We start from the raw sequence: 25,616 nt of genomic DNA on the forward strand, positions 1-25,616 counted from the left end.
GGCAGGCTGGGCGCCAATGCTGTCGTTTATTGCGCGGAATGGGGATGTGGGGGTTAGTGGGGCATGGGGGGCGTGGTGGGGGTTCTGCTGCCTTGACTTGTCAGTACATTCATCACGAAGGCGGGGACCCCCAGCCTCGCCCCCACACCCCTGCACAGCCGGGACTGCCAGCCCCTGGGTGCCAGGCACTGGAGGGCGCTGTGTGTGCCGGCTCTAGGAAGGTCACTGGGGCGCGCATGGACAGGGGCCGGGCCGGTTATTGCATGAGCGCGATGGAGGGAGCGGGAAGCCGGCGGGCCAAGTATTGCACTTAAACAGAATCCTCATCGGACGGAGGGCCACCTAAGAGGGTGGGGGCGGGCAGGACTCCACAGCCATCTCCTCTCGGCCACAGGGTGGCCCCATCCCCTTTTCACAGTTGGGGGAACTGAGGCACCGAGGTGAAGGGAGCCCCCTCGCACACTTGCGAGGCCACCCCTGTGGGTAGGGGTGATGTGGGTGGGCGCAGGGTGATGAGGGGGAATGGCGGGGACTCGGAAGGGGCTGCCCCGCCAGCCGGCCCGCCCGTCCAACTACAACTACCTGCGACTCCTCTATGGCTTCTGGGGCGGGCAGCCGGGGCAGCGCGCAATGGCATGGCTTTGGTCTGGATGAAGGCCCCGCCCCTGGCCCACCCGGGCCCGCGGGGCGGCGCAGCGAGGGTCACAAGTTGGACGAGAGGCGAGAGCGCGCAGAGTCCAGCGGGTCGAGGCCTCCAGCGGCAGCAGGCGAGGCCGAGTCCCTGTGGTCCGGGCTGGGCGCAGCGGCCCGGGCTGCGGGCGCGGGCCCCAGGCGTGGCGTGGAGCTGCTGGCCGGACGCGCTGAGGCTGCGGGGCCGGGCCCAGGGGCGCCGTGGGGCAGCGAGGGCTGCGAGGCAGAGAGCGGGCGCGAGGCGCGGCTCAGGCGGCGCGCTGGCAGCGCGGGCCCTGCGCGGGGCCCAGCTGGAGGGCTAGGCGCGCCGCCATAGGGCGAAGTCCGCGGCGCTCGGGGACTGGCGGGCGCACCCGGGGGGCTGGCAGCTGGTGCGGGCCCCGGTGAGGCGGTGGCAGCAGGAGCGGGCCCCGGTGAGGCGGTGGCAGCGGGAGCGGGCCCCGGGGGCAGGCGGCGCACAAGGCGCGGCGAGCCAAGCGCCAGCGGCCCCACTAGCGGGCGCGCCACCTGCGGGCAGAAACTCATGGCCACCGCCTGCTGAAGCGTGGCAATGGCCGAGGTGACCTGCGGCGGTGGCGGCGGCGGGAAGAGGCCGACGCGTTGGCCCAGCTCGGCCTGCTGCACCATCTCACGGTCGTACTTGACGATCTCCTGGATGATGGCATTCTCCTGGTTGTTGAACACCCCCGAGTGGAGGTCATGCTGGACCTTGTGCAGCAGGATGGAGTTCTTCTTGCCTGGGGGCGAGGCGGGGGCGTGTCAGTGTGGGATGCTGTGGGCATCCCGGAGGCGCATCACTGCGTGTGCTGAGCGCCTTCTGCATACAGCAGCCAGGTGTTGGGCACCAACTCTACTGCCAGTGTGCACAGAACACCTGTACACAGCAAGCAGGGGTCAGCCACCTACTACTCCACAGCCTGTACACAGCTTCAAGTATTGAGCGCCTTCCATATATAGAGGACAGGTATCTAGTTCTGCTGTGTATAGGAAGCAGAAACTGAGAGCCTTTGTGTTTGGCAAGTACGCATGATCTGTATAGGAGCACGAATCAAGCACCTGATGTGTGTAGCAAGCACATAGAGCGCTTGCTCTTTACATAAAGCAGGTATCAGACACCTGTAAACTGCCAGCGTGCATGGAGCATTTCCTGTATACAGCAGTCATGTACTGAACACCTGTAATACAGAGCAATACGCCCAGAACACCGCCTGTTTATAGCCAGAGTGCCGAGTGCTTACCACCTGTGAAGTGAGCACCTGTTGAGTGCCTGCTGAATAGAGCAAATATATCTTAAGTACCTGCCACTCCAATTTATGTTGAACACCTATTGTACAGAGCAAATTGTTGAGTGCCTGTTATATATAAACACGTGTTGAGCACTTTCTGTATACAGGAAGTCTTCCCTGACCCCTTGCCTTGCCTAGTCCTGCTTTTCCAGCCATTGTGTTTATTCCCGTAAGTAGCACTGAGGTCTACCATCTGTCTCTCCTACATCTAGTTACCAGGAAGTCTCGAGGGCTCCACCTCTCTACTATTCCTGAGATCCCCCCACCTGCAGAATACCAATCTGATTGGGTCTCCTCCTGCCGAGACTCACCCATGGCTATTGTTCCTGGTTTACCATCCAAATGCCTGTCCCCACAGCTCACAAGGCCTTGTGTGCCCAGTCCCTGCCTGCCTCCATAGACTCCTGCCAGCGACCCTGGCTCTCTGGACTCCAGGCCTCTTTCCCACCTCAGGGCCTTTGCACATCTTGTGTCCACTCCTAGAACATGCCTTCTCATCCTGATCTCCACTCAGCATCACCAGGAAGCCCCACCAGTCCCCCTGCCCTCTATGACATAAGCTTCCTGAGGGTGGCACCCAAGCCGGCCTCATGGTCCACCATCTATACCTCTTGGCACATGGTAGGTGCTCACCAAGTAACTGCCAAATGAGCAGAGTTCTGCACAACTGAACACACCCAACACTATCTTGTTCTTCGGAACGTGGGCTGTGTTTGCCCCAGAGAGAGATCCAGACAATCTTGTCTCCTGTCAGCTGGCCATGCCCCCTCCCATCTCGTGCGATCCCCCTGCCATCACAGAGGGCCGACAGCAAGACCCACTCACCGATGCGGTCCAGGCGGTCGATGGCCACCGTCTCAAAGGCCCGCCGCATCATGGGGTACTCCTCCAGCACCTCGTTGAAGTTGTCCACGCTGAGCGAGTATAAGCGGCAGTAGGTGTCGGCCCGAACACTGGCTGTGCGTCGGCCCCGCGTCAGCAGGCAGATCTCTGCGTGTGGAAAGGGAAGCACCTTGGTGGCTGTGCATCACCCTGGGGCCCTCCCAGCTGCCGTGAGCATCGTCCAGCCCACACCTTTGCTAGGGCTGCCGTTCCACCCAGAGGTTCTTCCTGATGGCTATGCCTGCACCCATGTGACCCCCCCACGTCGCCCTCCATCCCCAAAAAGAGTCCAGCTCTGTTACCTGCTCCCCAGCCCCTGCAGATGCTCACCCCCAAAATAGGAGCCATCGGACAGCTTCATCTCCTTGTTGCCCTTTGTGAGCACGCTGACCACACCGTGCTGGATGAAGTACATCTTCTTACCAATGGTGCCCTCACGGATGATGTAGTCACCTGGCTGGAATACCTCGAACTTGAGTTTGGTCAGCATGGCCGTGACAAAGTTGGGGTCAGCATTGGCAAACAGTGGCATCGAGGCCACCAGCTTCCGGCAGTTGAAGTTGACAATCTCCTGTAGAGGTGGGAGGCAGGGGTGACATCAGGGCACAGGTCCAGCTCTTGATTCCATCTCACCTTTGGGACTGTTCCACCACTCAGACCCTCAGTTTCTTCATCTGTGGAAGGGGTTTAACACTTTAGCCTGAAAGCCAGCATCTTACTTATTTAATGGGCAAACACTAGATTTTGTCACCAAAGACAGGAGGAAGAAACGATGCACACTGATTCCATACTTAACACTACTGGCAATGCCAACCAATGCAATTAGACAAGAAAAAGTGATTGCAGACGTAAGACTTGGAAAAGTAAAACTCACTTTACTATCACTTTTAATGTGACTACTGGAAAACCCAAAAGAACCAATGGAAAACTAACAAATAAGGAAAGTTAGTTATAATAACAACTGATAGAAAAAGTCAACATAAAAACCAAGAACATTAAAATGAATCATTGTGGTAGAAGTCAGGCTGACAGTTTACCCTTGGCAAAAAAGCTTCTGGGGGACTGAAATGTTCAATGTTTGATCTGGGTGGTGGTTACATGGGGATTTCAATTTACAGAACATCCATTGAGTATGCCCTTACGACATGAACAGTCTTCTGTAAGATGAACTTCAATAAAAAGGAAAAGTCTCTTTAAAATCAACAGCTTTGTATATGCAAATGAAAACCTTAGAAGAGGATACAGTGGATGAGAAGACCCCATTTAAACCAGCATAAAAAGCTACGTAAAATAGTGTGGTATGAAGGTAACAGGACATGTCCACATCTGTATAAAGAAAACTCAGAAATGCTCCTGAAAGGCACAGGAGACATGAACACACTGTGTCCTAACATAGAACTCCTCACCATCATAAAGACAAAAGATACCCATTCTCCCTGTTCATGTACACATTTCACATGATACCAATAAAAATACCATCACATGATCCCAATAATAACTGGAGATCGTCAAGTTCATTTAGAACAAGTGAGAAAAAACAGCAGGAAACCCATGAAAAAGGAAAGCAGCGAGGACGAGCCCTCCAAGATATTAAAACACATTGTAAAACTTCACGCACAGAGAGCAGAGAGACCAACAGAATAGAGTAAAAACCCAGGAAAGACCCCAAGCGCAATGGAACTTTAAAGGGGTGAAGCCAGATGTTTCAGCCCCATAGCAGATGACCAGAAAACAAAATGGCAATGTGTACATACTTACCACTAATTACATTAAATGTAAATGGATTAAATGCTCAAATAAAAAGACACGGTGGATGAATGGATTAAAAACATGACCCATCTAGATGCTACTTAACAAGAGACTCACTTCAAATAGAAACACACAGAGCCTGAAAGTGAAGCGATGGGAAGAGATATTCCATGCAAATAGAAATGACAAGAAACCTGAGATAGCAAGACTCATATCAACCAAACAGACTTTAAAACAAAAATGTATAAACAAAAACATTACATAATTATAAGTGGGTCAATCCAAGAACAGGCAATAACAATTGTAAATATCTATACACCCAACATAGGAGCACGTAAATACATAAAGCAAGTATTTATGGGCATAAAATGAGAAACTGACAGTAATACAATAGTAGGGGGCTTTACTACCACTCACATCAATGGATAGGTCATCCAGACAGAAAATTAATAAGGAAATAGTGACCTTAAATATCACGTTAGACGAAATCAACTTAATAGACATTTATAGAACATTTCATCCCAACTGCAGAATACACTTTCTTTTTCAAGTGCACATGGAACATTCTCCAGGATAAATCACATATTAAGCCCCCAAACAATCCTCAATAAATTCAAAAAGATTGAAATCATATCAAGTGTCTTTACCCACCACAATGGCATAAAACTAGACATTAACTACAGGAAAAAGCCTGGAAAATACACAAATATGTGGAGACTAAACAACATGCTACTAAACAACCAATGGGTCAAAGTGGAAATCAAACAGGAAATCAACAATGACCTTGAGACAAATGAAAATGAAAACAACTTTTCAAAATTTATGGGATGCAGCAAAAGCAGTTTTAAGAGGAAAGTTCATAGCCATACTGGCTGACCTCAAGAAACAAAAAAAACAAATAAACAATCTAACTCTACAGCTAAAGGAACTAGAAGAAAAACAAACCCAAAGCAAGCGGAAGGAAATAGTTAAGATCAGAGTGGAAACAAATAAAATAGAAAAATTTTAAAAATAGTAAAGATCAATAAAACTAAGAGCTGGTTCTTTGAAATGATAAACAAAAATGAAGACACTACCATAAGAAAAAAATTATAGGCCAATATTCTTTATGAAGATAGATGCAAAACTTCTCAATAAAATATTAATAAATTGGATTGAACAAGACATCTAAAGCAGGGGTGTCCAAACTGCGGCCCGCGGGCCAACTGCGGCCCGCAATCCATTTTTTATTGGCCTGCAGCAAATTCCAAAAATATATTTAGTTTACTTAAATAAACCAGGTGAGGCAATATGTACTTCACCTCGAGTGAGTGGCCCGGCTGTTTGTGTATTTTACCGCATATGGCCCTTGGTGAAAAACGTTGAAAAAAGTTTGGACACCCCTGGTCTGATCTAAAGGATCATACACCACGACCAAGTGGGTTTTATCCAGGGGATACAAGAATGGTTCCATATCTGTAAATCAATCAATATGATTGATTCATTAACAAAATGAAGGATAAGAATTGTATGATCATCTCAATAGATGCAGAAAATGCATTTGACAAAATTCAACATCCTTTTATGATAGGAACTCTCAATAAAATGGGTGTAGGAGGAAAGTACCTCAACATAATAAGGGCATATATGACAAGCCCACAGCTCACACCATACTCAATGGTGAAAAGCTGCAAGCATGTCCTCCCAGATCAGGAACAAGACAAGGATGTCCCCTCTCACTGCTGTTATTCAACATAGTACTGGAAGTAATCAGGCAAGAGAAAGAAGTAAAAGGCATCCAAATTGGGAATGAAGAAGTAAAGCTCACTATTTGCAAATGATATATATATATGGCCCTAAAGACTACCTCAAAAGACAATTAGAAACAGTAAAATTGCAGGATACAAAATCAATACACAAAAAGCCACTGCATTCCTATATACTAACAGCGAACTATTAAAGAAATTAAGAAAACAATACCATTTACAACTGCAACAAAAGGATAAAATACCTAGAAATGAATTTAACAAAAGAGGTAAATGACCTGTACACTGAAAACTACAAGACATTGTTGAAAGAAATTGATGAAGACACAAATGGAATGATATTCCGTGTTCATGGACTGGAAGCATTAACATTGCTAACACAGCCATATTACCTCAAATGATACACAGATTTAATGCAATCCCCATCTGAATCCCAATAGCATTTTTCACAGAAATAGAACAAAAAATCCTCAAATAGCATTTGTATGGGACCAGGAAAGACCCTCAATAGCCAATGCAATCCTGAGAAAAAAGAACACAGCCGGATGTTCCACACTCCCTGACTTCAAACTATACTACAAAGTCAAAACAACATAGTACTGGCCAAAAAACAGACACAGACCAATGGGACAGAACTGAGAGCCCAGCAATGAATCCACTCATATGACCAACTAATTTTCAACAAAGGAGCCCAAAACATTCAATGGAGAAAGGACAGTCTCTTTAATAAATGGTGCTGGGAAAACTGGACGGTCACATGCAAAAGAGTGAAACTAGACTGCCATCTGATGCCATACACAAAAATTAACTCAGTGGATTAAAGACTTAAATGTAAGACCCGAAACAATAAAACACATAGAAGAAAACACAGGCTGTAAACCTATTGACCTTGGTCTCAGAGAAGCTTTTGTGAATTTGACCTCAGAGGCAAGGAAAGTAAAAGCAAAAATAAAGGAATGGTATTACATCAAACTGAAAAAGCTTCTGCACAGCCAAAAAAAAAAAAAAAAAGATCAACAAAACAAAAAGGCAACCAACTGAATGGGAGAAAATATTTGCAAACGATACCTCAAATAATGGGCTAATATCCAAAATATATAAAGAACTCATACAACTCAGCAACAAAAAGACAAACAATTCAATTAAAAAATGGGCAGAGGACCTGAACAGACATTCCAAGGAAGGCCAATAGATATATGAAAACATGCTCAACATCACTAGCTATCAGGGAAATGCAACTCAAAAAATTAAGAATAGAGCTGCCATATGACCAGCAATCCCTCTTCTGGGAATCTACCTGAAAAATGTGAAAATACTTATCTGTAAAGATACATGTACACCCATGTTCACTGAAGCATTATTCATGGTGGCCAAGACATGGAAACAACCTAAGTATCCTTCTACCTATGATTGGATAAAGATGTGATACACACACACACACAATGGAATACTACTCAGCTGTAAAAAAAAAAAGATGAAATACTGCCATTTGTGACAATATGGATGGATCTTGAGAGTATCATGCTAGTGAAATAAGTCAGATGGAAAAAGACAAGAACCATAGGATTTCACTCATGCAGGCTATAAAACAAAAAGCAACAAACAAACTCCAACAACAGAATGGTGGTTACCAGAGTGGAAGTGGGTGGCGGGAAGACAGAGAGAGTAAAGGGGGTCAAATATATGGTGACGGAAGGAGACTAGACTTTGCATGGTTAGCACACAGAGTATACCTATATTATGAAGTTGTACACCTGAAATTTATATGATGTTGTTAACCAATGTTACCCCAATAAACTTTAATTTACAGCATAAAGAACAACATAAAAACTGATACTGGCATGAAAACAGACACAGAAAATAGATCAATGGAACAGAACAAAGAGCCCAGAGATAAACCCTCGCTTATCCAGTCAACTAATTTATGACAAAGGAGGCAAGGACGTACAATGGGGTACAGGCAGTCTCTTCAGTAAATGGTGTTGCGAAAACTGGACAGATACATGCAAAAGAATGAAAGTAGGCTGCTTTCTTAGGCCATATACAGGAATAAACTCAAAACAGACTAAAGAGTTAAATATAAGACCTGAAACCACAAAACTAGACATTAATGGACAGTAAACTCTTTGACATCTGTCTTAGCAATATCTTTTTGATATATCCCCTCGGGCAAGGGAAACAACAAAAAATAAACAAATGGGACCACATCAAACTAAAAAGTTTTTGCACAGCAAAGGAAACCAACAAAACGAAAACAACTTACAGAATGGGAGAAGATATTCACCAATGATATATCCAATAAGGGGTTAATATCCAAAATATATAAAGAACTCATACAACTCAAAATCTTACAAACAATCCAATTAAAAATTTGGCAGAGGACCTGAATGAACATTCCTCCAAAGAAGACACACACATGGCCAATAGACACATAAAAGACGTTTTAACATCACTACTCATCAAGGAAATCAAATAAAACCACAATGAGGTATCACCTCACACCTGTCACAATGGCATCATCAATAAATCAACAAACAATAAGTGTTGATGAGGATGTGGAGAAAAGGGAACCCTCGTGCACTGCTGGTGGGAATGTAAACTGGTGCAGCCATTGTGGGAAACAGTATGGAGGTTCCTCAAAAAATAAGAACTAAACATAGAACTACCTAATGACCCAGCAATTCTACTTCTGGGCATTTATCTGAAGAAATTTGAAAAGATATTTGCACCACTGTGTTCACTGCAGCACTATTTACACTAGCCAAGATACGGAAGCACCCTAAGTGCCCATCAATAGAGGAATGGATAAAGATGATGTGGTATATATACAATAGAGTATTACTCGAACACAAAAAAGAATGAAATCTTGCCATTTGTGACAACATGGATTGTGCTGAGTGAAATAAGTCAGACATAAAGACAAATACCTATGATCTCACTTATATGTGGAATCTAAAGAACAAAATAAACGAACAAACAAAATAGAAACAAACCTACAGATACAGACAACAAGCTGATGGTTGCCCAAGGGGAGGGGGTGGCAGGTGGGAATAAGAACATAAATGGAAAAAGTGAAACTACAAGCATTAGAAGAAAACATGGGTGAATTCTGCTATAATCTACGTGGATTTACAGCAAGCATGAATTGTGAACCGGCTCTATTCAGCAAGCAGCTGTTGGGGTCTACTGGGTACAGCAAGCATACATGGAACTCCTGCTGTATGCAACATAAAAATCACCCATATCAAGAAAAGAAAAACAAAGTAAGCAAAGTTAAAAGACCAACGGCCAGGGGCCGGCCCGGTGGCTCAGGCGGTTGGAGCTCCGTCCTCCTAACTCCGAAGGCTGCCGGTTCGAGTCCCACGTGGGCCAGTGGGCCCTCAACCACAAGGTTGCCCATTCAATTCCTCGAGTCCCGCAAGGGATGGTGGGCTGTGCCCCCTGTAACTAAGATTGAACGAGTCCCGCAAGGGATGGTGGGCTGCACCCCCTGTAACTAAGATTGAACACGGCACCTTGAGAGGAGCTGCTGCCGCTGAGCTCCTGGATGGCTCAGTTGGTTGGAGCGTCCTCTCAACCGCAAGGTTGCCGGTTCGACTCCTGCAAGGGATCGTGGGCTGTGCCCCCTGCAACTAGCAACGGCAACTGGACCTGGAGCTGAGCTGTGCCCTCCACAACTAAGACTGAAAGGACAACAACTTGATTTGGAAAAAAGTCCTGGAAGTACACACTGTTCCCCAATAAAGTCCTGTTCCCCTTCCCCAATAAAAAAATTAAAAAATTTTTTAAAAAAAAGACCAACGGCCATAAGGATGGAAATTTGTATGACAAAGAGTTAAAATCCTCCACGTACGAGGTCTGACAATTAAGTTTGTGAACTCATCTTAGAAAAAGTGCCACATACCTCATTGCTGAATATCACTATGGTCACCTTTGATGTACTCCCCTTGGAAAGCTATGCACCAACACCAGCGCCTAGTCCACCCTTCAAAGCAATTTTGGAACTCTTCTTTCTGGAATGGCCATCAGAGCTGTCGTCGAATTACCCTTGATGTCCTGAATGTCATCAACATGTCTTCCTTTCACTATTTCCTTTACATTCGGGTAAAGAAAGAAGTCACTGGGGGCCAGATCAGGTGAATAGGGAGGGTTTTCCAATACAGTCATGTTACTGGCTAAAAACTCCCTCACAGACTGTGCCGTGTGAGCTGGTGCATTGTCGTGATGCAACAGCCATGAATTGTTGGCGAAAAGCTCAGGTCGTCTAATTTTTTCATGTAGCCTTTTCAGCACTTCCAATTAGTAAACTTGGTTAACTGTTTGTCCAGTTGGTACAAATTCATAATGAATAATCCCACTGATAAAAAAGGTTAGCAACAGCATTGCAACAAAGTTCGCGAACTTAATTGTCAGACCTAGTATATAATTTCTTAAAAAAAAAAAAAAAAGACCAAAAGTTCTTTAGAAAAACAAGCAAAAGTTACAGCGAGTTCACAGAATGAAAAGCACAAATAAAACAGCCCTGAATACACAGGTCACCGGTGCATCTGGAAACGTCCCTCAGCTGGGATCAGGGTCCCTGGCGTTGCGGCTGGGCGTGCAGCACAGCACAGGCCTTCAGCAGGGACCAGACACTGCCTTGGACCCTCCGCCCGCTGGCCGGAGCCCCTCCCGCAAATGCGCGGAGCAAAAGCGCCAAGACTGCGCCCAGGGGGTCCACGGAAGGGGCGGGGTGTGCGGAGAGGTGGCCGCACCCAGAACCGGAAATGGAAGGATGTAGCAAGAGGGAACGTGCTACTGGACAAGGCCGGAATTTCCTAAATATATGTGGTTTTGTAAACTGGACTTCGGAATTGTGTAAACATTTAAGTAATTATCAAATACAGGTTGCCAAGGCCTGGGGGAGGGGAACGGGGAATGATGGCTCAGGGGCATGGGTGTCCTTTTGGGGTGACAGTAATGCTGTGCCATTAGACAGTAACAATGGTTGCACAGCTCTGAATATACTAAAAACCACTGAATTTTATGCATCTTGTTGTCTATGAGTCACACTATATGAATGAATGGATGGATGAATGCATGAATAATTATTAATTATCAAATACAATTAAACATCTTTAGTGTCATTAACCACAGCACCTGCTCCCTAGAAGGCAATGTCTGTGAATGGCTCCCCACCCTCAAAAACCCAGCACGGAAGGTGGGGGAAGGTTGGGGGGCGCAGTGCCCCCTTCCTCTAGCCCTTATTAGCTTCCCTCGCCATCCTTGCCCCTTTTCCTAAGGGCCCCGGCCTTGCCTTCCACCCAGGACAACACAGGCTCACATCCACCTGGCTCAGACATCACCACCTCAGCCCCCTGCCACTCCAGTCATTCCCAGAGCTTCTCCCTTTGGTCCTCCCCAAGGGCACAAGGCAGGGCTCACAGATGGCACTCGGTAACTGCTGGGAGAGTATTGTGGGCTGAACTATATCCCCCAAATATGTTGAAATCCTGAACCTCCGGTACCCAGGAACGGGACCTTATGTTGAAATAGGGTCTTTGCAGATATTATTAGTTAAGATGAGGTCACACTGGAGTAAAGTGGGCCCCAAATCCAATATCACGTGTCTTTATAAAAAGAGGTGACACACAGGGAGAGAATCGTGCAAACACAGGCAGAGGTTTGGTGTGACACATCTATAAGCCAAGGGACACCAAGGACAGCCAGGTATACCAAAAGCTGTAAGACATAGGAAGGACAATCCCCTGGAGCCTCTGGAGGGAGCGGGACCCTGTGACGCCTGGATCTGGGGCTCTTGACCCCAAAATGTGGAAGGATGAATTCCTGTTGTTTTAAGCGGCCCAGTGTGTGGTCACTTGTCACGGCCACCCCAGGAATCTTGCCCAACATCCCCTGGGCTGTTAGGGGCAGAGTGGGCATTCCCAGGACAACCTGCCCTGGGCTGGCCCTCTCCAGGCTGCCTTTCCTCTGCCTGCCCCCTCTGTCTGATACACACCCCAAATAGGGTAAGTGGAGTCCGCTAGAGGGTGAGACGACCCAGGGCTGCAGGGGCTGGAGGCTGGCGGAGGCACCATCTAGCTTGCGTCCTCCATGCCCATCTCTGGGACTGGCAGTGTGACTGGGGCATCTGGATCCCCAATCGAGCCCAGGGCCCACGGCCACCTCACCTCCCGCAGGGGCCCGTTGAGCTCGCCCAGGATGCTGTCCTCGTCGAACATCTTGCCCTGGTAGCGGTGCTCGTAGTAGTCGTGGATCTTCTGGCGGAAGTCGGCAGGCAGCTTGTGGAAGGACATGTACTGCTCCACCTGCTTGTACTGTAATGGGGCGAGGGCCTGGATCAGCCTCACGGGGTAACAATACACATGGCCACCCAGTTACATCTGGGTCCCAGGTCATCGCCGATGACCTTTAGTGTGAGAAGATCTTGGGCCATCCTTGGGACAGGCACACGCTAACAAATTATTCCTTGTGTCCTGAAGTTTATTTGGCAACCCGGCCCCTGGGAAATGGGTGCACCGCCTGATTCCAGGCTCCCAAGATGCTGGAGCCCCGTTCCAGAGGCCCCCAGCTCTGCCTGTGGCCCTGGCACCCCTCCCCCAGTATCTTCCTATAAACCACCTGCTCAGCCCCTCCTAAGGAGGGCAGGGATATGGGTACCAGGCGGGGGTGCCAGTCCCTGCTATCCCCAGGATGGCACCCCCAGGAGTGCCCCAGCCCGGTTTCCGCCCCAGCTCCACCCGGCCACAGCTGCCCTGAGCTCAGCGGAACCCGTGACGGCAGGCGAGTGGCGGCACCAGCTCATGTTTGGGTGTGAGGCCGCGGCTTCTGGGCAGCCAGGGTGCCGGGCACTGGGCCCAGCTGACCCGGCCGACCTAACTGGCACTGCTGGGGGTGTTCCTAGCTGCCCGGCCAGGGGCAGCCATTGGATAGCAGGGCAGAAAGACAGCTTGGGCATGGGGGGGCATGCTCATCTTTGGCCTCATCTTTGGAAACCAAGGCAGAGTAGACCTCGAGGTTGAACTACAGAAAGGGCTGGCTTGTGGGGACCAGCGCCTGCTGTCTCTCAGCCCTTCCTGGTACCTGGCCCTCAGACTAGCTCCATGGAGGCTCGCCCCACCCCAAGGCTCGGTCCAAGTAGCCAAACATCCTTGCTCCCCGAGAGGCCTCTTCCATGGGCCTAGCCAACCGGTATGTCCTCGAGTGACCCTGAGGAGCTTCTACTCCTAACCACAGCCACAAACCCCTCTAGAATCCCCATGCCCCCAGACCTTCTCTTGGTACTGGCGCCTCGAAGAGTCTAGTGACTGGATGAGGGCGGTGGCGTGGCCGATGAACATGGCGTAGCAGGTGGCGCCCACGATCATACTCAGCATCGTCAGCCAGATGTCAGTCATGCTCTCTGGCGCCTGCCGTCCATACCCGATGCACAGCATGTGGCTCATGGCCTTGAAGAGCGCGAAGGAGTAGAGCTCGCTCCACGAGTGGTTCTGCAAGGCCACCGGTTGGTGGGTGGGCAGGCGCTCATGGCCCCCAGGGAGCCCCTTGGCCCGAAAGGCCCCACCTGCCTGTCCTCCCCCAGGCACCTGAGGTGGTGAGTTTCCCACGTCCAGAGGTAACCGAGAAACAGTACATGTGCTACAGTGAGTGCCAGGGGCACGTATGAAGCTGCTTCCCCACATCACTCCTAGGGAAACTGAGGCTCAGAGGGGCCGTAGCCTGGCCCTGGGGTCTCAGGAGCCCCTATCCCTTTGTAGCCACTGATCAGTGTGTCTGTGAGGCCAAGAGGATGTGAAAGTTTCAGGGACACTGGGGCCGGTAAGCTGGGGACACTGGGATCCAATCAGAGGGGGCCAGGAGGGTGGAGGCATCAGGCAGAGCCAGGAGGACCCCCCCCCCAACTCCCCGGGGCAGTCCTCAGTTGACCCGGCAGGGGGAGGGGTGCAGTGGGGCCTGTTCAGGAAACAGGACAGCATGCCGGGTGTCGGGCCAGACAATGAGCTGCCTCAGCCAGGCAGCTGTGCCAGGCGCCGGTGCCGGTGCACGCCTGAGGGTGTTCCCTGTGCTGCTGCCCCTCGCTCATCAACGCCCCCCTGCCCCTGCCCAGCTCGGAGCACATCCCACCCCACATGTGCCGGAGGCTCAGCCCTCTGGGGCAGGAGAAAGGTTCCTTGTGGTGCTGCTGGGAACCCAAGACTTGGCCCATTCAACGGTCAGTACTTCAGGCAGGAAGCAACTTGTGACTGGGACTCGCTTGGAGGATTTTTCTCTCTTATGGTCCATGATACTAGGTTCCTATTTGTTTTTTAAATACATTTATGTACATAGAAAGTAGACTCAATCGGAAAAAATCATGATGATATGTCTAGGTGACAAAAGTTGTCACAGTCACACTGGAGTGATCAAGGAGCTGCCTGTCCATGGTACCAGAGGGCACGAACCTGGGACCTTTCTGGGATTCACTCTGGGGTCTGTAAAGCGGGGATGGGATCCGGTGGGGCGTGGCCGAGCGGGGCGGGGCCCAGGGCGGGGCGCTCACCACCATGCCGTTGATGGACACCCAGCAGTTGCGCGGGAAGTCCTGCAGCATGGGCACCAGGAACTGCAGGCAGCCGTCCCAGTGGCACAGCAGCAGCATCATGCTGATGAGGTTGCAGATGCGCATGACCGCGCTCGCCAGGTCGTAGGTCATGTGGAAGATCTGGGGCGGGGCGGGCATGTGAGGGAGGAAGGCGCCTCCAGACCGGACCGTCAGACCCCTCCTTGCGCTCCCCACCCCCAGGGGGCCGCACTGCCTTTCGGATTAATGCAGTGTCCTGCAGGAGAGCACGTGGCCCCTGCCCAGCCTGCCCCCACTCCCCTCTCCCAGGACCACCTCCCTTCCTGCAAACCTTTCCCCGCCCGGTTACCCCCCCTTGGAGCCTTGTCGCTGCCCTGGAAACGGGGCAACATCGTTGGGCACGGGTGGTCCAGAGGCAGTTTTCGATTTGGGGGACAAGGGCGTAACTTCACTTCCCTGAGCCTCAGTTTCCCCATTGCCAATGGAGCTGTGGATTCCTCCTCTTACAGGGCAGAATGAAGGGAAAGGGCGCGGGTGTGTCAAGGGTCGGCGCTGTGCTCTGACCCCGGCCGGCGGCTGTACACCCTTCTGGGACCCCGCTCGTGGCCCCCACCATGCCCAGGTTCCAGCCCCTATGGTTTGTAGGTCCCTTACTGCAACCCTTAGGACCCCGCCCCAAGCCCCCATGACCCTTCTCCTGTGCCTGTAAACTCGTTCTCCCTAGGGCCCGGCTCCTACGTCCTCATAGCCGGGTCTAGAGCCTCCCATCATGGCCCCACCTTGTTGCTCCTGGTGTCCTCACAGCCCCACCCCTGCTGCCATGGCCCCGCCCACAGCGTGGTCCCTCACAGTCCTGGCCTGCAGCCCACGCCCTCACCTCCTCCCATTGGTGGATGTAGCGGATGAGGCGCGACAGGCGCAGCAGGCGGAGCAGGCTGAGGATCTTCGTGAAGCGCACGATGCGCAGGGCGCGTGCCGTCTTGTAGACCTCGGAATCGATGCCTTTCTCCACGATGAGGAAGATGTAGTCCACGGGAATGGAGGACACAAAGTCCACCACGAACCATGTGCGCAGGTACTTCTTCTTGATCTTCTCGGGGTCCAGGATGATCTCGGTGTTGTCCTCGATCACGATGCCCGTGCGGAAGTTCAGCACCAGGTCCATGAGGAAGAACGTGTCCGAGACCACGTTGAACACGATCCAGGGGGCCGTGGTCTCGTCCTTGAAGAAGGTGATGCCCACCGGGATGATGATGAGGTTTCCCACCATGAACAGCAGCATGGTGAAGTCCCAGTAGAACCTGAGGGAGGCGCGGGCCGTCAGCCCCCACCCTTGCCCGACGCGCGCAAGCGCCTTCGAGGGCCAGCCCAGATCCCGCCTCTCACAAAGCCAAGACTTTGGCCCTGGGTCATGGCTAGTGGGCTCTGCCTTCAGGAAGTCCTCCCACCCGCCGACAGCACCCCACTGCCCACTGGAGTTCCCACTGGCCCAGTTCCGACCTTCCCTTGGTGAAGAAGCAAGAGACCTCACAGAGCCCACGAGATCACTGAAAAATTGGTTAAGTGTTTCCCTTGATCAAAAGGACCAGTGTGCCAGGCACAAGGTTGGTGTCCAGGGGACAAGACAGGAGAGGGGAGACAAGCAGAGAGGTGGTGAGTAGAGGGCTTAGATTGAGGCGGGTGCTGGAGGGTACAGGGTGGGAGCTGGACATGGCAGCTTGATGTCGGGCTTCAGGGCCTGGATGCTATCCTGAGCAGGTGGGTTTCCACATGAGGCACTGGCTATATTTCCATTTCAGGAAGCACCCTCGGGGGCCATCAACAGGGAGGCGGCGGGGTGCCAGTCCAGCAAGGAGAATGCCAAGGCTGGGCAGGGCCAGAGCGGAGGGCTGAGACCATGGGAGCTACCCAAGCAACAGGACTTGGCAGCTGCTGGGACATTTAATGTGACAAATACGCCTGAAAAAGTGATGACTGGTTGCTTCCATTCCCAAATACACTCAGGACAGTTACTGTGTTTCCCTGAAAATAAGACCAGGTCTTATACCGTATTTTCCCGAAAATAAGACCGGGTCTCATATTAATTTTTGCTCCAAAAGACGCATTAGGTCGTATTTTCAGGGGATGTCATTTTTTTCATGTACAACAATCTACATTTATTCAAATACAGTCATGTCATCGTCTTCTGGAAAATCGTCATAATGTACTAAATGCGTCTCTCTGGCTGATGATCTTAACTGGGGCTTATTTTCAGGGTAGGTCTTATTTTCGGGAAAACATGGTACAAGTCCCCGAAGTCGATTCCAAAATTCTACCTGGAAAGTGCTCTCAGAAAAGGACCTGTGCATTCAAGCAATATCTATTGATGGTCAGGCACGGCGTTCTAAATAAAGTGTCCATGAGGACAGATGCCGCAAAAGACCACATGGACAGATGACCGGCCCTGCAGCAACTGAGAAAATATAAGTCAAAACCACTCTGAGGGAGAACTGTCTGTTCCTCAAAAAGTTAAACCAAGTCACTATATGACCCAGCAATTCCACTCCAGGTGTGTTCCCAGAGGACTGAAAGTGGGGACTCAAATAGGTGTTTGCGCTTCCACGTTCAAGGTAGCAGATTCACAGCGGCCACGAGGTAGACACAGCCCACATGTCCATCCACAGGTGAGCATGGCCCATTCACACATGGGAGTGATACTTGGCCGCACCACAACGTGGATGGCGGCTCAGTGACAGCCACGAAACACACAAGGACACACAGTGTGTGATTCCATTTATGTAAAATGTCCAAACAGGTACATCCACAGACAGGAAGTGGGTTCGTGCTTGTCAGGGGCTGGGGAAGGGGCTGTAGAGTTTCTGTTTTGGAAAATGACAAACGTCTAGAAATGCATGGGGTGATGGTTATGCAACACCTTGTGATTGTACTTTATGCCACTCAGTCGTGCCTTTAAATGGTTAAACGCCAAACTCTATGTTTTATGCACATGTTAACATCACAAAAGAAAGAAACACTGAAGCCTTGGGGGGGTCTCAGTGATGAGCAGGTGCCCCAGATCGGGGGTCTGAGTCCTACACACTGTCTAGATTCAGGCAAAGGAGGGTGTCAAATTTTGAACAGTCAATTATTTGATTTTGCCTTTCATGCTGCGAGAAGAGCACCCACCCCCAGATTATGTCAGCCTTTTCAGGTTTCTTTGGGTCTCCAAACCCAGGTGGGTTTATGCAGGGCCCTCCCCATCGTGACTGGAGTCCCTACGTCCACTCAGAGAAAGTTCCATCACATGTGGGTGGGACAGTGTCTGGAAGGACAGTGTCTGGAAGGATGCCACTCCCTGGGCTCCTCTGGGATGGATAGAAGATGAGACTGAGGTTCCCAGGGGCTGGAGTGTGTAAATAAAAAGTTGTGAGCCCAGAACTGGCTGCAGTGAGCTCCCTACTTCGGAGCCTCTGTCATTTGGCTCCTTCTGGATAGCACAGCAAAGGAAGAGCTATTGACACCACGTCTGCTGGCTGGTGCTCCACTCCAGGAAATTGATCCCAAGGAAATTGTCCAAGAGGAAGAGAAAAGTGATTTGGACCAACATGTTCACAGGAGCTCAGTATGCGAGAGGCAAAGGTTGGAAGGGACCCAACGTCTACCACCGTGGGGGCAGCAGCCAGCCCTGGCTGACACCCACTTCTCCCTGCCCACTGGCAGGCGTGACTTTGGACAGGTTCCTCCAGCCCCTGGAAACCTCAGTCTCCTTCTATCCATCCCAGAGGAGCCCAGGGAGTGGCATTCATTGAGGGTCCTTCTAGGCACTGTCCTACCCACATGTGATGGAATCTTCTCTGAGTGGACGTGGTGACTCTGGTCATGATGGGGAGGGCCCTGCATAAACCCGCCTGGGGATGGAAGAGCTCAAAGGGCTGACATAAAGTGGGCAAAATTGCCAGAAATTTCAGACCTTCTTTTGCCTGAATCTAGACAAGGTGTGGGGCTCAGACCCCTGATCTGGGGCACCTGCTCCTCCTTGAGACCCCTGGGCCCCAGCATCCAAAGGGGTTCAGGGGCCCCACCTGTCTGCTGCCCCCTCCCCCACCCCAACCTCCAGAACATCCACTATAGAGCTCTTAATCCCACCTCCACCCTCTGGAATGAGACCTGCCTCTCCCCCATTTCAGGGCACTGTGCCCTGGTACAGAGGAAGCAGGAAAGAGTAAGTGAAGGCCAGCAGGCCTAGAAACCAGCTAAATGGCCACAGAGCATGAGGGCATGATCCTTGACAGGTGACACTTCAGACATTCCTTTTATTCTTGGGATGTGGGAGGAGGCAGGCAGCAGTCTCCCCCCACTGACAGACCAGAGAGTGGGGGCAGGAACTGAGAGCTGGCCCAGGGCCTGTCCTCTGTCTACGGCGCCCTCTGGAAACTCCTCCCTCAGGGCTCGAGCCCAGCCCCATCGCGTGCTGTGTCCTGTCTTCCCAGTATGGGGGGTGTCCCCCGGGCTTATGAGGAGTTGGAGCAGAGGGCAGGGGACTGGACAGGGGCTGAGGGACAGGACGGCCCGGGGCCTTCCCCAGGGCCTCCTGTTCCAACTGGGATGCCCCCAAATGGGCCTGCTGCCTCGACCCGTGTGCTCTCCAGCCAGCCTGATTCCCCTGGAAAGGAGCAGGTGAAGCAAGAGTCCTGGGGTAGATGTGGCGGAGGACAGAGGAAGCCGGGGTGCCTGCCCCAGCACGCCACGTTTTCCTTGCCCTGCCCGGAAAGGGCTGTGGGCTGTGCAGCCTGGGACTGCACTCTCCTCTGAGCCGCAGTGCCTCATCTACCCAATCCTGGCAGCCCTTTCCTCAACGGGTCACCTCAGGGACCACTGGGATGTCATCAAGCAGCCAGCAGGGGGTGGCACACAGTCAGCCCTCAGCTACCCAGAGCCTTCAATGAGGATAATTAACTTCTGTGTTCTAAAATCTTCCCTAACAACAGTGGGGTCCCCGCTTCTGTGGACACACCGGGAGGGCAGCGGCCAGCGGGCCAGTTCACAGCTTGTTTGCGGAGAGAAACGCAGGCCAGAGGGACACAGGGATGAGGCTGGGGTTTCCCTGTAGATGGGAGGGATCCTGGACCCTCTCCCAGGTGCACCTGCACAGGCTGGTGACCTCAGTGGGGCTCTGGTGGCCACCAGCATGACCTCAGTCCTGTTTTAGCAGCTGCCCAACCATTCTCTTGGCTCAGATGGAGAAACCAAGTCATGCCAAGTAGGAAGTGACAAGACCCTGGTAGCCAGACACGCCCTGCTGGCCGGAGGTCGGCTGAGGCCCTGTGGCTGTTGTCAGGGACACGGTGAGCTCCCTCCCTGCAGTATGTCCCTGGGGAATTACGGATGGAAAAACCAGGAACCTGGGGAATTACAGATGGAAAATCCAGGGATTAGGGGCCCGGTTAGTGACTAAGGATGAGCAGGGGCCTAAGAATTAGGGGCCTGAGCCCTCAGATGTGAATTATGGAGAGGTGAGTGTCATGGATTAGGAAAGGGAGACTCCTATGGGGGAAGACACTGAACTTTGGGGTGATCCCAAAGCAGCACAGACTGGGGGCCAGTGATGTGCAAGGCCTGAAGGATACACAGCGACCAGATAGACCCGCCTCCCTCAAGGCCCCCAGCCGGGCGGGGAGATGGGCCCTCCACACAAACAGACGGAAAGGATGCTTCAGAGGGTCTACTCTAGCCAGGGTGGACAGGGAGGGCTTCTTGGAAGAGGTGGCAAAGTATGGGAGGCACTGTACCCCTGGGAGAGGGAGCAGCAAGTGCAAGGGTCCTGTGGCTGAGTGGGGTTTCCCCTTTCAAGGCTGGCTGGGCGGCCTGGGGCTGGAGCAGACGGAGTGAAGGAGGTAAGAGGAGATGAGGGGAGGCGGGCAAGAGCTGGACTCTGTAGGGTCTTGGGGGCTGTGGTCAGGGGAGGTTTTAAGTGAGGGGGAAAGATGGACACATGTATCTTGAGATGCCCCTGCTGGCAGCCGGAAGGCCAGGAAGAGGGCAGAGGACGGTGTCTAGGCAGGAGATGGGGGTCACCTGTGCTGGCTGGATTTGGGGCGGGTTTGCTGATGGGGGAAAGTGAGGCAGGATCTGGCCTGTGCAATCGGGTGACTGAGGAAGGGTCCCCCCGAACCCTGGGGATTATGCCTGGGCCCTTGGGTGTTGAAGCAGGAGACTTGGGGATGTAAAGTTTTAAAGCAGGGAATTCAGGGACCAGAGATTCAAAATTCTGGCAGGAAGCCCCTGGAGTGAGGAGGCCATGGCCACCCGCCGCCCACGATCTTCCTACCTGGGGAAGGGCTTTGTCCACTGCCCCCCACTCCGAGTACCTTGTGCAGGGTCTGCAGTCAGGGAAACCCTCACCCTCGCTCCCCCCTGCCCTGGATAACGTGAGGTTTATTCCTGTGAGCTAATGTAGGGATTTGCAGGGAGCCCTCCATCCTGACCTCCTGTTGATCCACTGGGCCATCTGGCGTGGGGGACAGAGGCCTCCAATGTGGTCGGGTTGTTCAAGCCCCTTCCAACACCACAGTCCTGAGGGGGACCCCAGAGGAGGCGACAGAACCCATGCAGGTCCAAGGGTTCTGCCTTCGTTTAAACTGCCGTGAGGGCCAGGAAAGAGACCGACTCATCTCCGTCTCCCACTCCAAGCCTCCAGGGGCAGACAGGTCAGGGACACTGAACTGAAAATCCGCAGCAGCAAGAGTGACTGAAGTCAGAGCTCAGAGGCACTTACAGACTTCAGATGAAAGGCAGTAAGGAAGCCAGTTGCCCAAACTCTCTAGGAAGATGAGGACTCCACCCCCCGCAGACCAGAGCTCCCCCAGACCTGCCCTGTACCCATGCATGCCCCTCGCACGTTCAGAGACATCCTGGGCACCCGCTGTGACGGGACCTAGACAGACCCTCATGCCCATGGTGGGGGCTGAGGGGCAACTAGGCAACACCAAGTGAAAAGGCTGCTTCCGAGTGTCCGGGCAGCAGACACGATAACAGGTTGGGAACAGCAGGGCACGTGGCCTGTGGGAGGCGAAGTGTGAGCTGGGAGTTGAAAATCAGAAGTACTGGGGTGAAGGCATGCACAGGAGGGGAGACCAGCTCCTGCAAAGTGACTCGATAGGCAGGGGAGGAAAAAGGTGCGGGATTTGGGGCCCAGAGAGATGCTGGCATGGCTGGGAATGCCAGACACCTCCTTCCCCTCGTATCACCACCATCTCACATCTGGGGAAATTGAGGCAGGCAGGCCCGGAGAGCACTCAAGGCCAGGCATTGAAGCAGATGGCCCCGAAACACCCTCTGCCAACATCCCTGTGCCCTGGATGCCACCTTGAGGCTCTCACAGAACGAGGCATAGGCAGGGCTGTTCCAGTTTACCAAACAGTAATTGTCCCGTTCTTGGTGCCAGGCAGGTGCCAGGCCAGTTTGCATGGGACGGGCTCCACTGGCAAACAATGAAGTCATAGCTCAAGGAAGTGGAGACACCACCTCATCACCTCCCTTTCCCTTTTAAATCGGGTACAGTGTGTGGACACGGACCCACCAACGGGGGGATGGTAACTGTACCACTGGGTTCTGGGGACACAAGGAGACAAAAGCAGAAAAGTAGATCAAGAAAGTCTCCTCTTCATCGCTCCATGAACAGTTTTTAAAACACAGACTTAAACAGAGAGGACCCATGGCACACCTCTGGGCACCCCCAACATCTGGAACACCCCCAGAATGTCTTTTCCTCCCATGTCTTCTTGGCCTGGATGGAACATGGCCAGAGGCCAGGCTGCCAGGAAGTCAAGAGTGTGGACACAGGGGCCAGCCTGCCCAGGTGTGAATCCCTGATCTGCCCCAGATGAGCTGTGTGGCTTTGGGCAAGTGACTGTACCTCTCTGCCCCTTTTCCTCATGTGTAAACACCAGTGGCTGCAGCACTCACCTCACAGCTGACGTGAGGATTGAATAAATATTCATAACGTGTTCCCAAAGCACCTGGCCCAGGAAAGGAAGCACTGTTCTGGTCATGTGCTTGGGTCCTGTCTCTAAATCAGAAGGGTCTAGAAGGAGCACAGTTCCCGAAGCATGGGAGTTGTAGAGGTCCTACTGCACCCCAGCTTTGCTATAGTCTGTTTTTCAATTTGACTGTGGCTCCCCCAGTCCCAACTACAGGTCATTAGCCCCCTCAATGCTTGTTCACCCCATTTTACAATTTATCTCCCCAGCCCAGACCATGTAGCCTGCCCAGGGTCCCACAATAGGGCACAGGATGGGGAGCCCGACTGCTCTTGGCACCCTTCACCTAAGCCCCACACGACCTCTTCTGTAGCCAAGAGGAAGACCAGGGCCACCCACTGCCCCGGGGAATGCTGCAGGCAGATGTCCTGGAGGAAATGGGGGGAGTGGTCACTTTCTGTAGCTATCTCCCCCAGCCCTCATGTCCCCATTGTCCCTTCCCAAATAGCTGGCACTAGCTCCCCATTTCATATGACCCTTCACAACCCGGACACTGACCCAAGGGCTCCCAGCCTGGACCACCTAAAGAGGAATGTTGAGACCCCGTGCAGGTGGGGGCCATCCAGATGCACCCTATCTGGGCTGCCCCTGGGTCCCCCCCTCCACTGGCCTCTCAAAAACCAAGCCATTGGTCAAGGCTGTATTCACCTCCCAGGGAAGGTCTGGGGGGTGAAATGTTGGAACTTGTGGACTTTCTTCCAGCCTTTGTCCTGGACTTGTGTATCCCTGGGCCTCAGTTTCCCTAGCTGTCAAGTGGAGACCCCCGACGTTGGGGGCGGAGGGGCTCAGGCCTGGGGAGGGGAGACCCGCAGCGTGCTGACATCTGATAGGCTGTGAGAGGAGGCTGGGCCGCTGTCCGTGGTCCTGAAACCGCTCCTGCTCTGGGCGCATCCCACATGGCCCCCACTCACGTACACATAACCTCACATCCACTGCCCACCGGTGCACACCCACCCGGACACACACACACACACACACACACACACACACACACACTCTCTCTCCCTAACACAGCACTGACCCACCATGCAGACACACCTCTAGGGACACGCCTCCCCCCGCCCCCGTCACTCGGCCCACGCCCTCAGGACACTCGGCCCCCCTAAGTCACATGCTCGTGATCACATACACGGTCTGCAGTGATACACACAGTCCACACTCGCAGGCCACAGAGCGCACGCCCAGGAACAAGAACCGCAAACATACACCGCGGTGACCCTGCACCTGGCCTCTCTGAGCCTTTTCACGCATCAGTCAACTGGTTTAAGTCATATCTACATCTCCACACCCACCGACACGTGCACACCACCCAACCGCAGGGACTGATGCGGTTCAGAGAAGACACAGCCCGGAAACCCCAGTACGCTCAGCGTCCCCTCCTCGTGCCATACTCAGGCCGGGCCCGGACGCGCCTCCCTGCGGCATGGGGCGCAGGTGGAGATCGTGGGAGCAGGCTGTGTCCGCTTAACCCTTTCTCCGCCAGCCTCTCCTGGACGCGTCCTTCCCGGGCGCCCTTCCTTCCTCCTTCCTTCCGCCGCCTCCCCGGCGCCCACGTTCCCCTCTATTCGTCCTCTCGGTCCATCCGAGCACAGACCCTGGCCCTGCGGCCGGTGATATGAGACCACTCCGCAGGGTGGGGGATGTCAGGGTGCGTGGGAGGGGGAGCGCCAGGGTCCCGGCGGGAGTATGCGCGCGCCTCCCAGTGCGCCTCCAAGGGCGGAGCTTCGCGCCCAGGTCATTCTGGGGCGGGTCCCAGACGCGCCCGAGGTCACCGAGGGGCCCCGAGGTCACCCGCGGGGCGCGCCGCCCCACCCTCCCCGAGGCGCTCCAAGGACGGTCCCTCCGGGTGACGGTACCTGAAGTCGCTGTACGGGTGGATGATCCAGGCCCCCGCCGACTTGACGCGCTCCTGCTCGCGCTCTACGGCCTTCTGGCTGCCGAACATCCGCAGCGAGAACTTGTTGACGCCCGGCTGCAGGAGCGCGCCGAACTGGCGCTGCATGAAGCTGGCCTGGCTGCCGCGCGGCTCTCCCGCCGGGCCCGCCTCCTCGCTGCCGGCCTCGTCCGCCGGCCCCGGCCCCGCGGCCGCCCCACGGCACGAGAACGACACCTTGGGCCCCCGCGCCGGGCCCTCGAGCCCCGCGGGGCTGCACTGCGGCTCGCCGCGCCCGCACTCTCCATTAGGGCTGCCCTTGGCCGTGCTCGCGGCGCCCGGGGTGCCCGGGCGGCCGCACGAGCTGTCGCGGCTGCGGAGCCGGGCCCGCGGGCCGTCCTCGTCCGCCGCCTCCGGGGGCGCCGCCTCGGCTCGGGCCGACTGCTGGAGGGGCGCGGGCCCGGGACCCGGAGGGGGCGCGGGCGGCGGCGGCGGCGCCGGCCCAGGCGCGGGGGTCGCGCCCGGGCTCTCCCCGGGCCGCCCGCCGCCCCCGCGCGCGTCCATGGCGAGGCGGCGCCGGGCAGTGCGGAGCTGAGCCGCCGCCGCCGCCGCCGCCGGCCCGAGCCCGAGGGAGGGGGAAGGCGGGGCGGGGCGGGGCGGGGCCGCGGGGGCGGAGCCTTGTTTGCTGGGGCGGGACGGGAGAAGTCCCGCCTCTGCCCGCGCCCCCTGCGGGAGCTCCTCGCCAACAGCCCTGCGCCCGGGAAACTGAGGCCGCGAGATCCGGGACAGCCCAAGGTCACGCGGCCCGAGGCC

The 25,616-nt window shown here is 53.5% G+C and overlaps 1 protein-coding gene across 1 annotated transcript; it reads right to left on the minus strand.

Moving 5' to 3' along the window:
- Positions 1-7: 7 nt before the first annotated feature.
- HCN2 (hyperpolarization activated cyclic nucleotide gated potassium and sodium channel 2) lies at positions 8-25,367 on the minus strand. Its single transcript, XM_033133873.1, has 8 exons — positions 24,787-25,367; positions 15,790-16,213; positions 14,892-15,053; positions 13,624-13,842; positions 12,523-12,669; positions 3,189-3,429; positions 2,802-2,966; positions 8-1,427 (listed from the first exon to the last, which is right to left on the minus strand). Exons 1-8 carry the CDS (start codon positions 25,365-25,367, stop codon positions 703-705), a joined length of 2,664 nt encoding a protein of 887 aa, XP_032989764.1. The 3' UTR covers positions 8-702.
- Between the last annotated feature and the right edge of the window lie 249 nt (positions 25,368-25,616).

This window comes from Rhinolophus ferrumequinum, chromosome 18 (genome assembly GCF_004115265.2).
Source record: "Rhinolophus ferrumequinum isolate MPI-CBG mRhiFer1 chromosome 18, mRhiFer1_v1.p, whole genome shotgun sequence".
In the NCBI taxonomy this organism is placed as follows: domain Eukaryota; kingdom Metazoa; phylum Chordata; class Mammalia; order Chiroptera; family Rhinolophidae; genus Rhinolophus; species Rhinolophus ferrumequinum.